Raw genomic sequence first — 18,247 nt, forward strand, 5'->3', positions numbered from 1 at the left:
GCATATCTGTGGTAAGTGAGTTCATTTTTTCCAAATAATGGAGACTGTTGAAAATCAACTCCAAAAAATTTTGGATTTATTTTGATTTTTTTCTGGCTGATTTAAGATAAAATGCGGATTGTTTGATTTTTTTTTTCTGGTTGAAAGATAAAATGTTTCTTTCTTTTGATTTTTTTCTGGTTGATTTAAGATAAAATGTTTCTTGTTCTTCCTGTTACTATTTTTTAGATAAAATGTTTCTTTTGATAACTATTCTCTAGATTTTCTCTTTGAATGTCTAAATAAATCGACAGTAAAACTCAGATATATCTAAAGCAGACACTACTCAACGAAGCCATGGACTGAGAAGTGATGAACCAACCCACAAAGTCCTTACCTAGCGTCAATTGCCAAGAAATTGGCCCAAATTTCAAATACTGGGCAATGTTTAGAAACCCATTTCGATCGAGAGGAGGAGATGCGAAGGAGTTTCGGAGAGGTGGAGAGTGAGATGGAGGAGAATGGTGGGTTCATTTCACCTGGGGAATGCTTCGGAGAGGAAGGTTTGTACGAGACTTGGGGAAGCTTTCGAAGAGGAACTGAGGTTGAGATGGAGGATAAGCATGCTGAAACGGAAATGAAGTTTGTGTGAAACGCACCATTCCCTTTTCCACATAGACCGTTCATGCGATTTCCCTGCCAAAAATCTCCTGCATACATCATTTTTCGACTAGACAAATGTCAATGCAAGTCTAAACTTTAGCTATATGTGATAAATAAAACATCCACATTGGACTAGTCAATGCTCAAAAGCTCAAGACTTGAGCTATAGTAAAAATAGAAGACTAGCCAATATTTGTGAGTTATTGTACACATGCCAAATATTATTTTATGATTTACCCGTTCCTCCCTTTTTCTCTCTCTCTCTTCAGACCCGCGTATACCTCATTCATCCTCCTCTTCCTCCGTTTTTCTTCCTTTCACTGATTCTCTCCTTCTTCTCCTCATTTTACTTCCTCGATCGATTCTCTCCCTCTTCTCTCTATTTTCTGTTAAAATCTCTCTCTCTCTGCTCTCCCCACAAAACCATATTTCGAGCTGCTTTGGTTTAGGTACGCTTACGTCACTTTCGTTCCCCTGATTCTTAGCTTCTTTTTTATTTTATTTTCTCACTGTTGTGGAAATATTTGATCTTTCGATTTGGTTGCCAATAAATCGAAGAAAAATTATTGAACTTCTGAGTATTTGTTGGTTTTGGTTCTTGGGGGAGAAAAAGGTATCATTTACTAGAGTTTCCTGCTTCACAACCAATACTGTAAATCAAATAAAGTTGGACTTTTGTTTGTATTTATACGAGTTTATCTTATCTGGTTGAGAGCATATTTTTTCATTTTGTCGGTCTGTATTAGGGGTTTCCTCTTTTTATATATTGAACGGATTCGCCTATTTGAATGATTTCGATTTCCTTTTAAAAAAAAAAAAATCTCAAGCATATTACCCATCTTTGTTGGAATTTCTTATTATTGATTGATTGAATTTGAAATCCCTTTACGATTGCAATCCACTTACTCTTTATGGATAGAGGTAAATAAATTTCGAAAAAACAAATTTGGGTCAATAAGTCAAGGTTCTTCTTTGATCCTTAATGTTTGTTTATAAATCTCTGCAGGGTATATCACCTTTGCAAGTGCTATATAGCCTTTGTCAAGTAATTGACTACTATCTCTTGATCGAAGATTCTGTGTTTGGTAGTGATGATGAAAGTTTGAATATGTTATTTGTTGGGCCCCTCAGCAGCAAAATAAGCTTTTGTTTATTACAATCAAGGCTTGATGCTGAAATCTTGTGGGATGCTCTAGTTTTAGGGTGCTGTTGAGGGGGTTTTGAGTTTGGGATTTCTAATGTTGAAGAATTAAGAGACTTGAAGATTTTACTACCCAGGTATTATATTATGTTGGAAGGTGGTGCAAGATTCACTGGAATGATAGGCCTGAACAAGAATGACAACAACTACCAAATGAGGAAGAGTCACGCATGCCTTGAGCGATGATGCTCTTGCCCAAGCATTAATGGATAGCAATTCCCCTACTTTGGGGCTTGAGAATTTTGATGCTTGGACAATTGATTTATGGAAGCTCAATATGGGATTAGCTTTTGCTAAAGGGGCTTTTGGAAAACTGTACAGAGGTACTTATAATGGTGAGGATGTTGCTATCAAGATCTTAGAAAGGCCAGAAAAGGTAGCTGATGGAGAAACAATTTCAGCAGTAAGTTATGATGCTAACCACACTGAAGCATATAAATATTGTTCGTTTAGGGTGTTCAATACAAGGAACCGAGGAGAGAGCAAACCTTTACGGAGAGAGAAAATCGTGAGGAGAGAGAAGACCCAGCACCGCCATTGTCCGTTGAGTGGCTGCTCACCGTCAACACAGACTTCATCTCCTAGCTCAGGAGACTCCAACGAAAGTCTTCCTGCATGTTTGTGGCCTGTTTTTTTTTCTGCCTTTCATTTTGGGATCTGTTTGTTACGGCTCTGCTTCGGCGAAGATCTTCGGTGGTTTCAACCATTGCATCGAAAGTCCTTGTCGAAAAGCTAGGGAGGTGAACCAGCTCCTTCGGCGGAAGTTCTCGGTTGGCCAGAATCCGTATGGGCTAATTGTTCGGCTCCGTGTGAAATATGGCCGCCGAGGCCCATGTCTCAGCTCCAACGGGAAGACTCAAATCTTTTGTAAACATCATGAACCAGACTCCTTAGCCGATTCCAGAGGTCGAGATTCCTTTAAGACCCTTAAAGATCTTCGATGGGGTCCCGTATGTTTTTTTCTCCAAAAAGGAGATAGATCGATTTGCCCTACCCTTTAAGTTTTCTCTTGTGATGAAATTCCTACAATAAAGACCTTCACTAGATATCATTAGAGCTTTCATTCAAAGTCGGTGGGGCTTGGATTCACAGCCGGTGGTGTCTACCATGCTTAAGGCCAGGTATGTTTTTATCCGTTTCTCTAATGAATTTGATTACATTAAAGCCTTTTCGAGAGAGATTTGTGATGTTGAATGAGTGTCTTATCGTATTTTTCAATGGAATCCTGAGTTTGAGGAAGAAATCAAGCCCTCCTTGGTACTGATATGGATCACTTTACCAGGTCTTCCTCCAAATTATTATCATGAGGCTTTTCTTCGTAATATTACAATGCCTTTGGGTCAGTTCATCCGATGGGACAATAGCACAAGATATGCAACTAGAACAGATGGAGCACAGGTTTGTATCAAAATGGACGCTGCCAAAACTCCACTTGAGTCATTATGGATAGGCATACCCCATCAAGCCTCCAGCCATTTGCAAGAAGTAACCTATGAAAATCTCCTTGCATACTACTGTCAATGTAGAATGCAGGGCCACAACGGCCTTACTTGTAAATGGAATGAAGGTTTGAAGAAGGAAGATCGGCAGCAAGAAGAACGAGGAAGAAAGAAGAAAGTTTGGGTTAGAAAATACGCAAATAATCCAAAAGAGAATGGGCACTGAGAAAGGGCAGAGAAAAGCAACCCAATTGAGTTTGTTGATCTAGAGGAAGGCCTGTTGTGCAAAAAGGATAGTAATGTGGAAGAAGCAAGGGAGCAAATAGGGGACGGTAATTCAAAAGAAAAAAAATCAAAAGCACAAGGAAGGAACTATTGGAAATGCAGAAGATTTGACTTGGGAATGCACTTATTGTTCGGTTTATTGGTGGTTATCGGAAACCATTGTTTGGTCTTAGGATGCTTATGTTCTACAAGCATTTGATTCCAGTTTATGGGTTCAAATAGTTGTTGTTCTGGTAGATGTTGGGTTTTGCCTAGGATTTCTTATACATAAAGTGTACAAGAAATCAAATATATGAAGTTATTAATTCTCTAATTAAAATGAATCTCAACTTTTGCCTAGGAAGAATTTCCTAATTAAAATGAAATTATTAATTAATATATGAAGTGTATTTGCAAAATATCAAAAAAAAATTCTCAAATATTATTAAAATAATATAATATAATATTATTATTTTGACTTTAAGTTAGCTAGTCCAATATGGATTCACCTAACCAGAAATTGATGTTATAACCAAAAGTTGAGATTCTAGCCAAACTTTGGGCTAGGCAACGGCTAGGCTATTGCCAATGCTCTAAGATGCCTTAATGCGGTATGTCATATTGAAGTTTTTGACCTAATAGTTTCATGACCGGCGCTCATTGCTGCATTTTTGCTTCCAGACCTTTTTCTCTAAAATTTTGATTCGATTTTATATGAGCGGTCAATTACTGCTTGTGATTTTTTGCTTAGTTTTGCTACTCCAAATTGTATTTGGCATTCAATCGGGTATCAAAATTTGAAATTGCTAGCTAGCTTATTATAAGAAACTAGAATCCTGAAATTGAATTCCCGCATTCATAGAAAATGGGGTGCACACCTCCCTTCCGCCTGCCCCTCTTCTCCTGGGGAAGACCTTTGCCATGAGGTTCAGGTTAGCACATGATTAACCTGGTTTGCATTGATACAAGCCTCTATATCTATTTGGGGAATGCCCATGGTGGAGAATCCTTTTAGGAGAGGCTTCAAAATTTTAAAAATCAGCCAGTATCTGGTAAGCGAGCAATTCTAGAAGCACACTTGAATAGAATCGGAAACTGCTCATAGCATATTCTATATCTAGACATATAGCTGCCCAAAGAGAAACATCCTCAGCCAATACAATCTATTCTAATATGGGCTAAGGTTCAAGTATGGTGAGGTTTCGAGTAACCAAAAGGAGTTATTCTGTGTGGTAATCTTTATTCAGCAAAAAAGAGGAATGGAACTAATCTGTCTAGTAATTTATAATTAGAAGTTGTGTGATCTTCTATAGTCCTTCCAAAGGTTCCAAGGTAGGGACTTGTGTGTTGTGGGACCTTGTATTGTCGAGAACTAATGTTGTTCTTAGTTACCCTATAGTATAATTTGATTGCCTTTTCAGTTTGGTGCTTTGTACTCATTATGGCTCTGTTTCTTATCATCTGAATGATAATATGATGAGAGATTTTTATTTTACTAAATTTTTCTCAATGTTTTGCACACTGGGAAGCGATGAGCCTAGAGGCCGATCGACATCTGGCCTTTTCGTCTGTGCAGTATGCCAACTTGACCTTGCTCCAAGTGAGGGCATCTCTGTTCATGCCGGTGACATTTTCTCCACCAGTTCAAAGCCCTGGCAAGGCCCTTTCCTCTGTGCTGATTGTCGCAATAAAAAGGATGCAATGGAAGGTAAACGCCCCAGTGGAGTTAAAGTGGCATAACTCTTATATTGTTTTACCCGATTCTTTTCCTTTTAATTCATTTTTTTAGATTGACAATTGATTGAATCTTTCTACGATTTTGCATCAAATGTATATGTAATATCCATAAATAATGTAAGACAGTTTTAGCGTTAAAGTAATACAACCTTTAAGAAGCAATTGGACTAGGTTTGGGATGTGTTCTGGAAATTGAAGAAGCAACTAGGCTCGTTTGGACTCTTAAGTCATATCATCAAGTACTATTGTACTCATTTTAAGTCGTTAGAGCATCCGCATCTTCTTTAAAGTAGTAATTTTCATCTTCAAATTTAACCAATTTTATCAAAAGTTGGTGCACTATGAATTAGCCAAACCCTTTTAATTTAAAATATAACCTACACTAATTTTATTTTTCTCTCTAAATATGAAAAGTACTGTTGGAAGTCTAAATGAATTGTTTATTAATTTCACTCCACTCTCCTGCAGCTCTCTCTCTGTCTTCTTCTTCTTCCCTTTTTCTCTCTCGCGTCTCTTCCTTCTTTCTCTTCTTCCAGTTTTTTTTTTCTCTTCTTTCTCTTCATCTTCCCTCTTTATCTCCCTGAAGGAAGCATTGGTTTTGCAATTTGGTAAAATCCGCGACAGCTTCATTCCGAGACGTTTGCAGGTCGGTATGCAATGGAAACCAACGAAACCAATTTAATTCCTCGTACAGCCATCTTCCCGCTTCTTTATATTTTGAGTGTTTGATGCTTTTCTTGGGCAATCTCGTTGTTGATTTGGTTGGCACGATTTTTAGGTCTAGATCTGGTCAAGTTTCTTGCGATTACAATTTGTTGATTTGGTTCCAAGTCTTCTTTTCACCTAGTGTTATAGTCGTTTGTTGTTTCCTATCTTTTCCTACCTTCCAAGCAGAGGAAAATAAAGTAAAATAAAAGATGTGATCACTCTCTAGATGAACCATTGGGTTTCCTAGTTTCAACTTTGGGTTAGATTTATTTACTTTCGTTTGATATCTCTTTTGTTTATAGTGAAAACAGAGTTAGTTTTGATGTTTTTTAATTGCATTTTGTTTGAGATTAACCTGTCTTGTTCTATTTTTTCATTAGACCTGAAATGTACAGAGTTGAGCATGAGTTTTTGTGAATACATGACTTTGATAATTCTGGTGTGTATACTGCTGCAGTAGATCTATTTATTTTAAGCAATATCTATTTATAATAATATTTTATTATTATAGAGAATGTGATAGCTAATCCAATGTAGACTTCAAGTTTTGAGTAATTAGCTAAATGTGAAAAAGTTTCATATTCTTCAAATTTTGAAGATTGAGATAGCCAATCCAATGTCAATGCTCTAAGTGTGAGTTTTTTTTTTTTTTTTTCTTTGTTTTGATCCACCTTTCCTTGAAAGAAAAACGAAAAGAAATTATCATGAGGTATTTTTGTTTGAGTAGCTTTTATAATGAGGTTTCCAAATAAAAATATGTTATTGATAGAACTCTTTTTCATAACTTTTCTTGATGACGATGAAATCTTTTCTCTTGTTCATCTTTCTTTCCATTTCTAGTGTTGGTGTTGAAACATGAAGTATGATTCTAAATTCAACTCGTTTCTTCACATAATTATTATTTTACATACTATTATTCTAAGGGTACATTTATTTTTTATCATTATCAGCTTAATACACAATATAAAAATATAAATAGCAAAATATATTTATTTTCTATCATATAATTCTTTGAAGAGGTAGGAACTCACTTTTTTCCAAATACATGGTCGTTTATAGAATTTTGTTTGATACATTTTAGGAGGGAGTTTCGAACTCAAGACCTGCATTTTGGAAGCGGTCGTTTATAGAATTTTATGGACACTAATAGTTATAATTACTTCTAGAAAACAATCTGCAAAATTAAATTTGATAAAATCCTACTTGGATGGACGATGTCTCAATTGAAATTGTGTATAAAGTTAGGTGAGGTAGGCTCAATTTAGGATCTTGGCCAAAAACTTGTAATCCCAATCTAACGTATTTCTAATTAGATCAAATAAATATAACACTATTCAAGCAGACGCTTTGTTTGGATGACAAATATCTCTCATGACTGAAGAGGATCGACAAAATGCAAAGAAGATGACAATAGTGAGCTTGTGGTGCATACAGACTGACCCGTCAAACCGGCCAACAATGAGTAGAGTTGTCGAAATGTTGGAAATGAGCCTTAACTCCTTGCAAATCCCTCCTAAACCTTTCTTGTTTTCCCCATCAAGATCAGAAGCTAATTCTTCGACTATAGTGGTTCAATCTTATTCTGCTTCTATAGCCCCCTAAAAAGAATCTTTTTCTTGAATATAAAATCTTAATTCCCGAAAGCAACTATGTATATTTTTTAGTTTTATAAGATATTAGCTTGTTGTTGCACCTTTAGTTGAAGACTTGCCTAACTTTGCTTGTCTAAAATATGCAATATTATATGGTTTGATGGCTCGGTCCCATCATATTATGATCTGGTATTATCAGTCTTCATCCCATGTATGGGTTATCAAGCCCATCTAAGGGCTAATATCTAACTTATTTTTTGGAAACTTTCGCTGACTCTGGTCTATTTATGCATTTTCACAAGGAGGGACAATACATACTGCTAATAATTTATTTGGCCAAATAATTTTTACAATATTAAGATTTATCTTAAGGATTAAACCCAAGCAATGTTGGAGCTAGTTTTAGCAATGGCTCTAGGGTGTTTGGTTGAAACTTCCTAGCGAAAAGAAAGCAAGCCGTGGTCATGCTACCATTATAAGTACAATTAAATCCATGTCTCATCCGATTCAAAAACTCTTCGGACACATCCTTCCTCACAAACCTTGTTGGGTGTGAGCCACCTTTGGACCAATCAACCCATGTAATGCTCCTATTTGAGTTGATGTCCGGGTGAGTTTTGGTCACGATGGTTGCCAAGTAGTGCTCATCCATGTAACATGGAGGCTTGCAATGATTCTGAAAAATGGGGTAGTATGTGACATCTGATACTATCTCTATGGCTAGCTTCCGGTGAACTTCGAACCATTGGTTGCCTTTACGCCAATCGGACAATGATATCATCGGCCACATGCGCTTATTGTACCGCCCTCGACCCATGGGTCGTGGATCATCAAATGAGCCAACAAAACTATGGTTAGAGTTGATGAGGTAGCTGTAAATTGTTGTAAAGTTGAATAGAGGAATGCATGTTTCGGAGAGCAACACAAATCTTTCATTGGAGAAATCAAGTAGGGCATTAGCTAATAGGCGCCTCTCAGCATTCATCATTGTGGCTTGTCCCCATTTCACGGGCTGCAAAACAAAATACAATCCAATTTAATTTGACAAAAACTTAGCCAATTGGTTCTTGTATAATGCTATTTTCCATCTCAAGTCTTGTTATTTTTTGTCATATTTATTGATGCAACACATTTTATAAAGTGGTTTCATGTGTCAATATCACTTAACATGTGACGCAAAGCAAGTATGAATGGAATAATAAAATTTAGGACTAAAACAAGTATTTCTTGTTCCCCTACTTGAGGGAGTACTAGACGTAAGTTAGTCCCTATATGCATTGCACTATTCAGCTAGGCTCTAATGTTCAATTTCTGAGCGAGTGCGGTGCTGCCATGGTAACAACCATACAGAAAATACCGACTTCTGGTCGACCTCTCCTTCACTTTTTGCTAATGAAACCCCAAAAAAAAAAAAAAATCTCAAAACTCTTTCATTTTTTAATGGAAGAGTGTGTCATAAAATTATGAGAAATTCTATTTGCAGTCCTGAAGTGGGGACTGCATGTGCAGGCACATGTTTAAATGAGAGAAAACATTATTTTAGGAGGGATAATTTTGTAATTTTACAAAATTATAAAGTTAAAATAGCCTAGGCCTGCACATGCAGTCTCCAAGTGGGGACTGTACCTAGCATTGCTCTAAAATTATAACCTTGCTTGGTATCTTCCGCTTATAAAACACCGAGGTTTCTGGTGGCTCTTTGGTGAATTCAGGTGAAGTATGGAGGTAAACTGAATAGAGCCCTGCATATCCCTTGAAGAACATTTCCCATAATGGTCCCAACGGCAAGCTTCCCCTGCTCAAGAACATGAACGCCACCTTCCGAGTCCGATTGTTAGGGTACTTACTGATTCGCGGCACCATTGATGCTCTCCACATTAGCTCCTCGTCGCTCATCTCATGCCATAGCTCCTCGGGACCAATCATCCAATCCTCTAAACCTCTACTTCCACTTGAAGATTTGAACGGGGAGGGCTGCAAGGAAGCAGCAGATGAAGAATTATTGCAGAGACAGCAAGAACATGATGAAGGCTGCAATGGTGGCATTAGGAAGTAAGACTCATCTGAAAACAGGAATTTTCGAGCACCATTGTTGATGAAAATTCCTAATGTCATCACGAAAAATGACAGTGACAAACAAAGGACTATGGTGGTAGTAACAGGGAAAGTACTACTTCCCCTTATCAGTTTCGTAATACGTAGGCAGAGTTCTCTTCCAAACAACACAGTGATCTTACACTGCTGCATATCTTTATCTAGCTTTATCTGATCCATTAATGTAAGATCAAGTCCTCGATACGTTCATGTTTTTAACGTATGACCCAAGATAGTGCATGGGGCAGGGTCTAAAAACACATGGGAAGTGCCAGGAATAGTACTGTGGATAGCAAGGCTAAAAACGTTGATCTGTCATGGATGGATGCATGGGTGATGAGCCTTGGTGTTCACGGGCTCATTCATATACACGAGAATATGGGGGCCGGGGGAGATCACATTTATCATGTGTACGTTAGGCTATGGTTCATCCAAAAGAAATATCCATGATTCAGGGGCGGACCTTCTGAAAAAAGAAAGGTCTAACACACAAGCTATGTAAAACTTCAACTGCATGGATCAGAGATCGAGAAACTCAAGAACGTTACCCCTTTGAAACGTAATACAAGGAAACTAACCAACTAAAACATGTGGATGCAAAAGTATCTTGCTGGGCCAGATGCTCCGCATGATGCCTCACATTCTGGCGGTTCCACCCCTGTGCTCACATTTGACATCAATCCTAAATCCATAAACTCTTTTAAACTTTCTGACATTTCTCGTTTAAAATGCTTTGGGCTGGGCTTCAACTATTTGCACCGATCTTCGGTTCCATGCACTCAATTAAAAAGTAAGGTCATCAATATTGTCATGATCAGTTGTTTTCCCAAGTTCTGTATTCTATAATTTATATATATATATATATATATATATATATTTTTTGAATATAAAATTATAAATATCATGTATACATATATATATATATATATTGAAAAGGAAAATTAAAGAAAAATATTAGGACTACTGCATGCATGCATTGATATATAAGCTAATTAAATCACTACGCCTCCCCAATGCTCTAAAGAGGCACGCCTGCCTTTGTGGGCTGGGGGATGTGCATTATGCTGCGTGGCCAACAAATATTAGAAGACCACGCGTACGTACGTGTTCCATTAAATTAAATCTTCCAGTACTGGTCCGCCATTAAAACAATTAGCTAGCTAGATGCACCGACTTCTGCACATATATATATATATATATATACAACATTAACTTTTGATAGCTGAGATGATGATCAGGACGACCCAACTAATTAATTAATCGCATTAATTTATATTATATGCTGATCTTAAAAGAGTATTTGGAGTAGTACTACTGCAATTACCATAAAACGATTCATGCATTAATCGGTGATACTAGTACTGGATCATCATTCTTTTAACAGCTAGGTTTAAGCACGTTCGTCCAAATCTGCATTAATATTACACGTACAGATTTTAAAGAATCCTTCACAACCAGAAAGCTATATATATAGCTCTAGCTGTTGGTGAATGCGTACGCGGTCGTCCTATATATCCACATTGCTGCTAATTGCCATAGATTCGATGTAGATCATAGGCTGGCCGAAGTTAAAACGTACGTACGTTGGAACACGGAATGTCTGGTTAATTTGGATACAAGAAAGGTCTTCAAACTCATCTCGTTTTATCTCATCTAATTATTATAATTTTCTTAAATTTCTAAATAAAATATAATAAACAATTCAACTTTTCAAATTTTAAAACAATAATAATATTAAAAAATAATATGCTAACAATATTTTATTTAACTTTCAATTTTTATCTCAACTCGTCTCAACTTAATATCCAAACCTCACCTTAAGAATCACAATCCACTCGGCAGTACTCATAGCCCAATATTTTTCAATTAGAAGTGTTACAGACACATAATAAAAAAATTATAGAAAAATAAATCTATAAAGTGATGTGATTTTATGTAATCCATTATATCTATTTTATTATAAAAATAACTAATTTATAATCTAACGTATTACGTCAAACATCTGCATATATCACTTTGTGGGTCTTCTATATCTATATGTAATCTTTTTATAACTAAAGTATTTTTCTTTTTAAATATATATTATAATATTGGATCATAGATCGACCTCGCCTGTTATTATCATTTTAATAGTCGTTTTTTTATTTTATCAAACCCCTTTTTTTCTTAAAACTTTTTTTTCATATCAAATGTCTAAAGGCGGCATATAAGTACCAATTAGCTAGCCAAACTCAGATCTGCTTGATGCTGCAATCTGCCGATGCTAAATTATACGCGCAATAACTTATCGATTTGGAGAACCATAATTTATTTATCATTCTTTGTCTAACATAATGGGATCATGAGGTCAGACAACACCCCACACACACACACAATATTATATATACTTTGTTAATTAGTTCGCAATACTATGCATGCGTATGAAAAAAGATGCATACTTTCCCCAAAATGCTGTTATTAAAATGACATCTAGGACCTACGTACATATTTGAGTAAAATTGGTGGCAACAACTTGCGGCTAATGAGGTAGATGATGATCATCCATTATTGCATGCATGGGGTCATACATTAATAATTATTATTTATTTCATAATTTAGAAATTAACTTGTGCCAATCATGCTAATTACATAATATAAATAATTAAACCTACATTTTAATTTCTATCATCTTAAACTACTTTTAAAATAAATAATGATTTTATATCATATATATCTACTTATATATAAAGCGCGAAGAGATTTGTAACAGTATTTTCGTCTAACATTTTTTTTCCAATTTTACCCCTACTTTTATTCCAAAATCTCGGTTTTGCCACTGACATTCTTCCCATTTTACCCCTGGTTCTCCCGCACGCGAGCCCCTCCTCCCCTCTCCCCCGTCCGTTTCGTCATCTGCTACAGTGCACCGTCACACGCCGTCGTACTCGACACCGCCGCTCTCATTCTCTTCCCCTCCGACCGGCGTCCATTCCCTTCCAATATCAGCCCCTCTCGTGCCGCCGTTGATTGCCACGAGCGAATCCAAGCCGCGGCCCGTCCGATTCTTCGTCGCCTCCAGTGCGCCGCCGCACGCCGGCGTGGCTAACACCGCCCCATCCATTCTCTTCCCCTCCGTCCAGCGTTCCTCCCCTTCCAATATCAGCTCCTATCGTGCCGCCGTTAACCGCCACGACGAATCCAAGCCGCGGCTCTCTTTTTTTTTTTAATTAATTTTAATTTTTTTAAATTTAATTTAATTGTTTTTATAGGGGCGGCTGTGTCTTTATTGTGCTTTATTGTGTTTTATTTCCTTTAATTTTAAATTATGTAAATATTGAATTTAATTGTTCCATTTCAGTATAAACTATTTTTTTTCTTTTATTAATGATTTTTGTTTAATGATTTATTAAAAAATAAACTTAAATATTTTTTTTTCATTTCTGGATAAATTGAATAGTTTATTAATTAACTTGAAATTAATTACACTATTTGAGGTAAATCTATAATTTCTAATGTACTATAGTTTATTTAATTTTTTTTAAAGGAAAATGATAGGGTTACTACTCTCCTACTACTCATTTACTACTCTTTTTATATTTGATTTTTTTTAAAATTTTTTATTTTATTTAATGATTAAGGAATTGATTATTAATAAAATTATATATTTTTTTAATTTTTTCGATTAAAGATGTTAAAAAAATACTTCAAAGAAAATGATAAAAAAATAAAAAAAACTTGAAATTAACTATAAATAGTAATTGGATAGTAATAGGGAAGTAACCCTATCATTATCTTTTTTAAAATGTAAAGGATGAGACTTTATAAAATATATGATTAAATTATTTAATACTTACCACTGTCATTTTGAATTTTAAAACTGACACATTATATATTTATTTTGGAAATAACAAATATACAACATGCGCATCCAGCTATAATTATTAAGAGTAATAATAGTAGGTTGGTTAGTATAATTACAAATTTTCATAAGGAAATAAATTATAACTTCTTAATAATTTAAAAATATAATATGTCATTATTACAATTTTATTTAGCCAAGTGTGAAAATGTTAAATAAATTAATGTTTTTCATTATTATTATTTCTTATAGTGTTTCTGTTTTAATAATATTAAAAAGAGTTATGAAAACTTTTGAAGTAAATTAAGATGATCTGGTTTGCATTCTTAAATTAAGAGCTAAACTATCTTTGAACTAACGTAATAATTTAACATTATTTATAGTGTTAAATAATATGGTCTAGAATATGTTAATATATATTAGAACATTTTTAATTTTTTCCTTCTTTGAAAATTTATATAATGTTGGAGGGAGTTAGATGAGATGAAATTTTATAAAAAATAATTGAAAGAGAGAAAGAGTTAAATAAAAAATATTATAAAATTAAAATATTATAAGACACTTAGATTATAATTTTATAATATTATTTTTATTTTGAAATTTAAAAAGATAAATTATATTTTATTTGAAATTTGAAATTTTAAGAAAGTTGTAATGATTATTTTAAAAGTTTTGTATTTCAGTTATGTTTAAAAAAGAGATGGGATATGATAAGAAAATTTTGGAATAAAATTTATTTTCAAATAGACTTTTATTTGAAAATAAGTAAGGGATGAACAGTATTCTTATCAATTTCTCTCTCACTTTTTTCCTGTTTTTCTCATCAAATTCGGTTCTCTTATGTTTTTGCTCTTTTGCCGATTAGGTGAGTTTGGATACTAAGGTTTTTTTTTTTTTTTTATAGGTTAGATCCTAATTGAGATGAGATTAGTTGAATTGAAAATGAAAAGTTAAATAAAATATTATTGAAATATTATTTTTTAATATTATAGAAACATTAACATTTTAAACAAGAGATTTTGGTAAGCTTAACCAAACAATATTTTATTTTTAGTTAAAAAAATAATCTTAATTTGCTTATGGATGTTACATTTTATTTAAGTACATTCAATTCTTGAGTTTGCTGCCTAACAAGATCCAAGATTCTCACTATTGGATATAATCATTGATATTAGGATTTATAATATGAGATAAAAAGGGAAATTAGTCAAAAATTCTTACTCATATGCTGCTTGTGATAATATGATGATTTGCTTTATACGATAATTCTATCTGAAGTTGATCATATTTTATTATCTATTATACATTTCACAGTATTTAATAGTAGACAACTGGGCACACGTGCAGTGCACGTTACCCTAACTAGTATATATATATATATGCACGCGCGCATGTGTATGTGTTGAGTTTGAATCCCATCATATCCATTGATTGGTTTTGGATTTTGGACACGCACCCACTTATTATTACATGGCTAGTGCCTCGATCCTTACACAAATTAATGGTGCATAATCTATTTTATCCTGTTTTAACTAATTGTTCATGTCTGCTGAGCAATTTTCTGATCTTGTCTTAATATTTTCTCGTCTTTTTTTTTTTTTTGGTGCTAGCTAGCTAGTTGATTATAGTGCTTGTGCTTCAAGTGTTGGAACCATTTAATGCTTGCATATAGGATTGGATAAGGCTAGCAACGTCGGCCATTTTCTCCTAAATTCCACCTTATGATCGATTCCTGCCTTAAGATGATCATCAAATGCATGCCAACATAGTCCATTTTCGGAAAACGCGCGTTAATGGCAGGCTAAAAGAACCCACCCAAAAAGGATAATATTGGTCCATATATATTCTAAATTGCGACCTACAATATCTATACATATAATTAATGACCACTGAATCACTGCTGATCGTAATCCTTGGTCGACCGATATTCTTGTAAACGGCCGGCACCACTCAAGCTACATCTATCCATATGACCACTGAATCACTGCTGATCATAATCCTTGGTCGACCGATATTCTTGCAAACCGGCACCACTCAAAATACTAGCATATAAATAAAGGCTTTCTTCCACACTTGTAAAATGTAGCTTCATATGATCTATTAAATCTACTTTACAATATGACGAATCACATTAAACCATATCAATTTGTAATATTATTTTTGTGTAATTTATTTGTGATTAAATTATTTCTAAAAAAAAAAACATTATTAGTGATCCGCATATCATTTTAAATCTTGTCATCTTCAAATATATTTGTTGATGTGATACCTAATTTTATATATCAATTAATTAGATCATGCCATTTAACATGCATTAATTTGTGACTATAAATCATAAATTTTATGACAAAAAATAGAATAATGCTATATACAAATTTAAAGTGTGTAAATTTTATGAAAAATCTTTGTAAAAAAGTAGGTCACACTAGAAATCATTTTTTTTTTTTTATAATTCTTTATGGTGGAATCCACTATTTTATAAAAAGATTATACGAGATATATATATAAATATATTAGAAGTTTTTGCAAATCATTACTCCAAAAGATTGGATTTAACAAATAGGTTGAAGAAAACTAATTAACCGTACGCCAATGGGCTAAACAACAAGATCATGATGATCATGATGATCATGATCTTTGATCAGGATATCATTATTGGCGGATGACTCATCCACCACAATACATGATGTACGTGATTTTGGTAGGAGACCTCTTATAATTATAATTAAAGTATTTATATTATGATATAATTGGATTTAGAACATATATATAAATTTTAAATTTTACAAATAACACACTGATTTGAAAATAGAATAATTCTTTCAATTTATCTTTTCATTCTTTTTTCCACTTTTTAATTGAAGTATTCTTATTAAGAAAAAATAACATTTGTATTTGACTTGTAACGTTATTTTTGTCCTGGATATTATCACGTTAAAAAACAATTGGTCTGTAAAAAAATATTTTTAAAATATAATTACAAATCGATGTAGTTGTACGTCAAATTATAAAATTTTTTTTATTATAAAATAAATTATCTAATGTATAATTTTAAGAAAAAATCTCATGCTTTGATTCATTTCGTGGGATAAAATATATATGTAAAAACATAGGTCGTAACTAACTTATAATTAATAATAATAATATAATATATAATAATAATGATAATAATAATAATAAATTAATAATAATTAAAAAATGTTGGAGATGCAACTCATGATACTCCATGCATGTTGGGATAATGGGACTGAGCAGACTAGCTAGTTTGATGCATTGAATTCTAGATGAAGATCAAAGGTATTTAATTAAGAGATAATAATATATTAAGAACAGTTGGCTTATATATTTTTATATAAGCTCCATAAATATAAATTAGAACAAATAAATAAAGACTTATTAATTATGTAGCATGCATATATATATTCTTCGAGGGCACATCTATCCACACGTTACGTTTATACGAAGAAAAAATCTATAGACAAGCAGCGTGGGGCACCCCCGCAGCATCGTGTTTGACGTGGCAAAAACTTTGAATGACGTCGTTCGTAGCTTGAAGACAGAGCAGCCTAATATGCGAGCATGGAATCCTCAGCAACGGCTTTCCTCTTATCCTCGGACTTGAACTCGGCCAAGTAGCGATGGTAATCCCCCTTTATCTTCAAATAGAAGACTGTGGACTTGCTTGCGGAGGCCGAGGGCACGAGATTGGAGTCGAGGAGCCTGAGAATGTTGTCGCTGACCTGGGAGATGAAGGTTTCCGGCATGCAAGCTGGCATGACATGCCCTAACCCTTGTACTTTAAGGGTGATTAGTGACATTTGCCTCAATCATTTTTCATCAATTTCCAAGCTAAATAGCCTTCTAAGCAAAATGAGGGTTGGAGTATAGAAATATAAAGTCTCAAGCAAAAACAAAGTAGGTGAAGAGTATCTTTCTCCATCCACGTATATCGATTTTGTCATTTCCTCTTGTTTTTTATTTTTTTATGATTGATGACTTTTTCCTTAACAACATGTCTCATCCAATCTGCCTAGATGAAGTTGAAGGTGCAAATAAACTGTTTTCTTTTCCTTTGCCTAGAAATATAGAGAAGAAAAAGAGAAAGCGTTGAAATCTTGCAACTTACAGATAGAACCGTCGATTCCACAGAGATTTTCGAGTTGGAAGCAAGCTCTTTTTTTTCCTTTTCCTTCTCCGAATTCTAAAAACATAAACAGAGTCTAGAAATTCAAAGGTGGAACATAAGGTTGTTTAAAAAGAAACTAGAATAGAAAAACGAAAACGAAGAATAATAAATAATTAGATCTGAGAATACTAGAACTTATATTTTCTTAACCAAAACCAGAAACACAGAGAAGGAAGAGAGAAGGTGTAGAAATCTGGCAACTTACAACAAGCTTAATTAGCATGATTCCTCCTTCGATTTCCCGACTGAAGACGGAATGCACAACGTTTCTCCCTCTCAGGTTTCATCTACAACAAGCTTAGCATGATTCCTGCTTCGATTTCATGACGGAAGATGGAATGGAATGAATGGCATTCCGCCCTCTCTAGTTTCGCTTTACAAGAACCTTCCTTCCCATATTTTCATTCCATTTTCCTCCTTTTTTGTGTATTTTTGTTTCTTATTTTTTGAGCTTTTTACTTTTTTAATATTAACGAATGACATGGCATACAGCTACAGAAACAGGTTCCGCAACGGGAATGCAACGCGGTTGTCCCTAGAAGAATT

At 34.3% G+C, this 18,247-nt stretch overlaps 1 protein-coding gene and 1 long non-coding RNA gene across 2 annotated transcripts; both read right to left on the reverse strand.

Annotated features, from left to right (window-relative positions):
- Positions 1-7,950: 7,950 nt before the first annotated feature.
- LOC109012531 (glycosyltransferase BC10-like) lies at positions 7,951-9,857 on the reverse strand. The gene is made up of 2 exons (XM_018994234.2): positions 9,234-9,857; positions 7,951-8,595 (listed from the first exon to the last, which is right to left on the reverse strand). Exons 1-2 carry the CDS (start codon positions 9,855-9,857, stop codon positions 7,951-7,953), a joined length of 1,269 nt encoding a protein of 422 aa, XP_018849779.1.
- Positions 9,858-16,948: 7,091 nt separating this feature from the next.
- On the reverse strand, positions 16,949-18,020 carry LOC109012494. Its single transcript, XR_001999455.2, has 3 exons — positions 17,907-18,020; positions 17,642-17,716; positions 16,949-17,311 (listed from the first exon to the last, which is right to left on the reverse strand). It is a non-coding gene; the product is annotated as an uncharacterized LOC109012494 (long non-coding RNA).
- Positions 18,021-18,247: the final 227 nt, after the last annotated feature.

The sequence above is a fragment of the Juglans regia genome, chromosome 16, assembly GCF_001411555.2.
Source record: "Juglans regia cultivar Chandler chromosome 16, Walnut 2.0, whole genome shotgun sequence".
In the NCBI taxonomy this organism is placed as follows: Eukaryota; Viridiplantae; Streptophyta; class Magnoliopsida; order Fagales; family Juglandaceae; genus Juglans; species Juglans regia.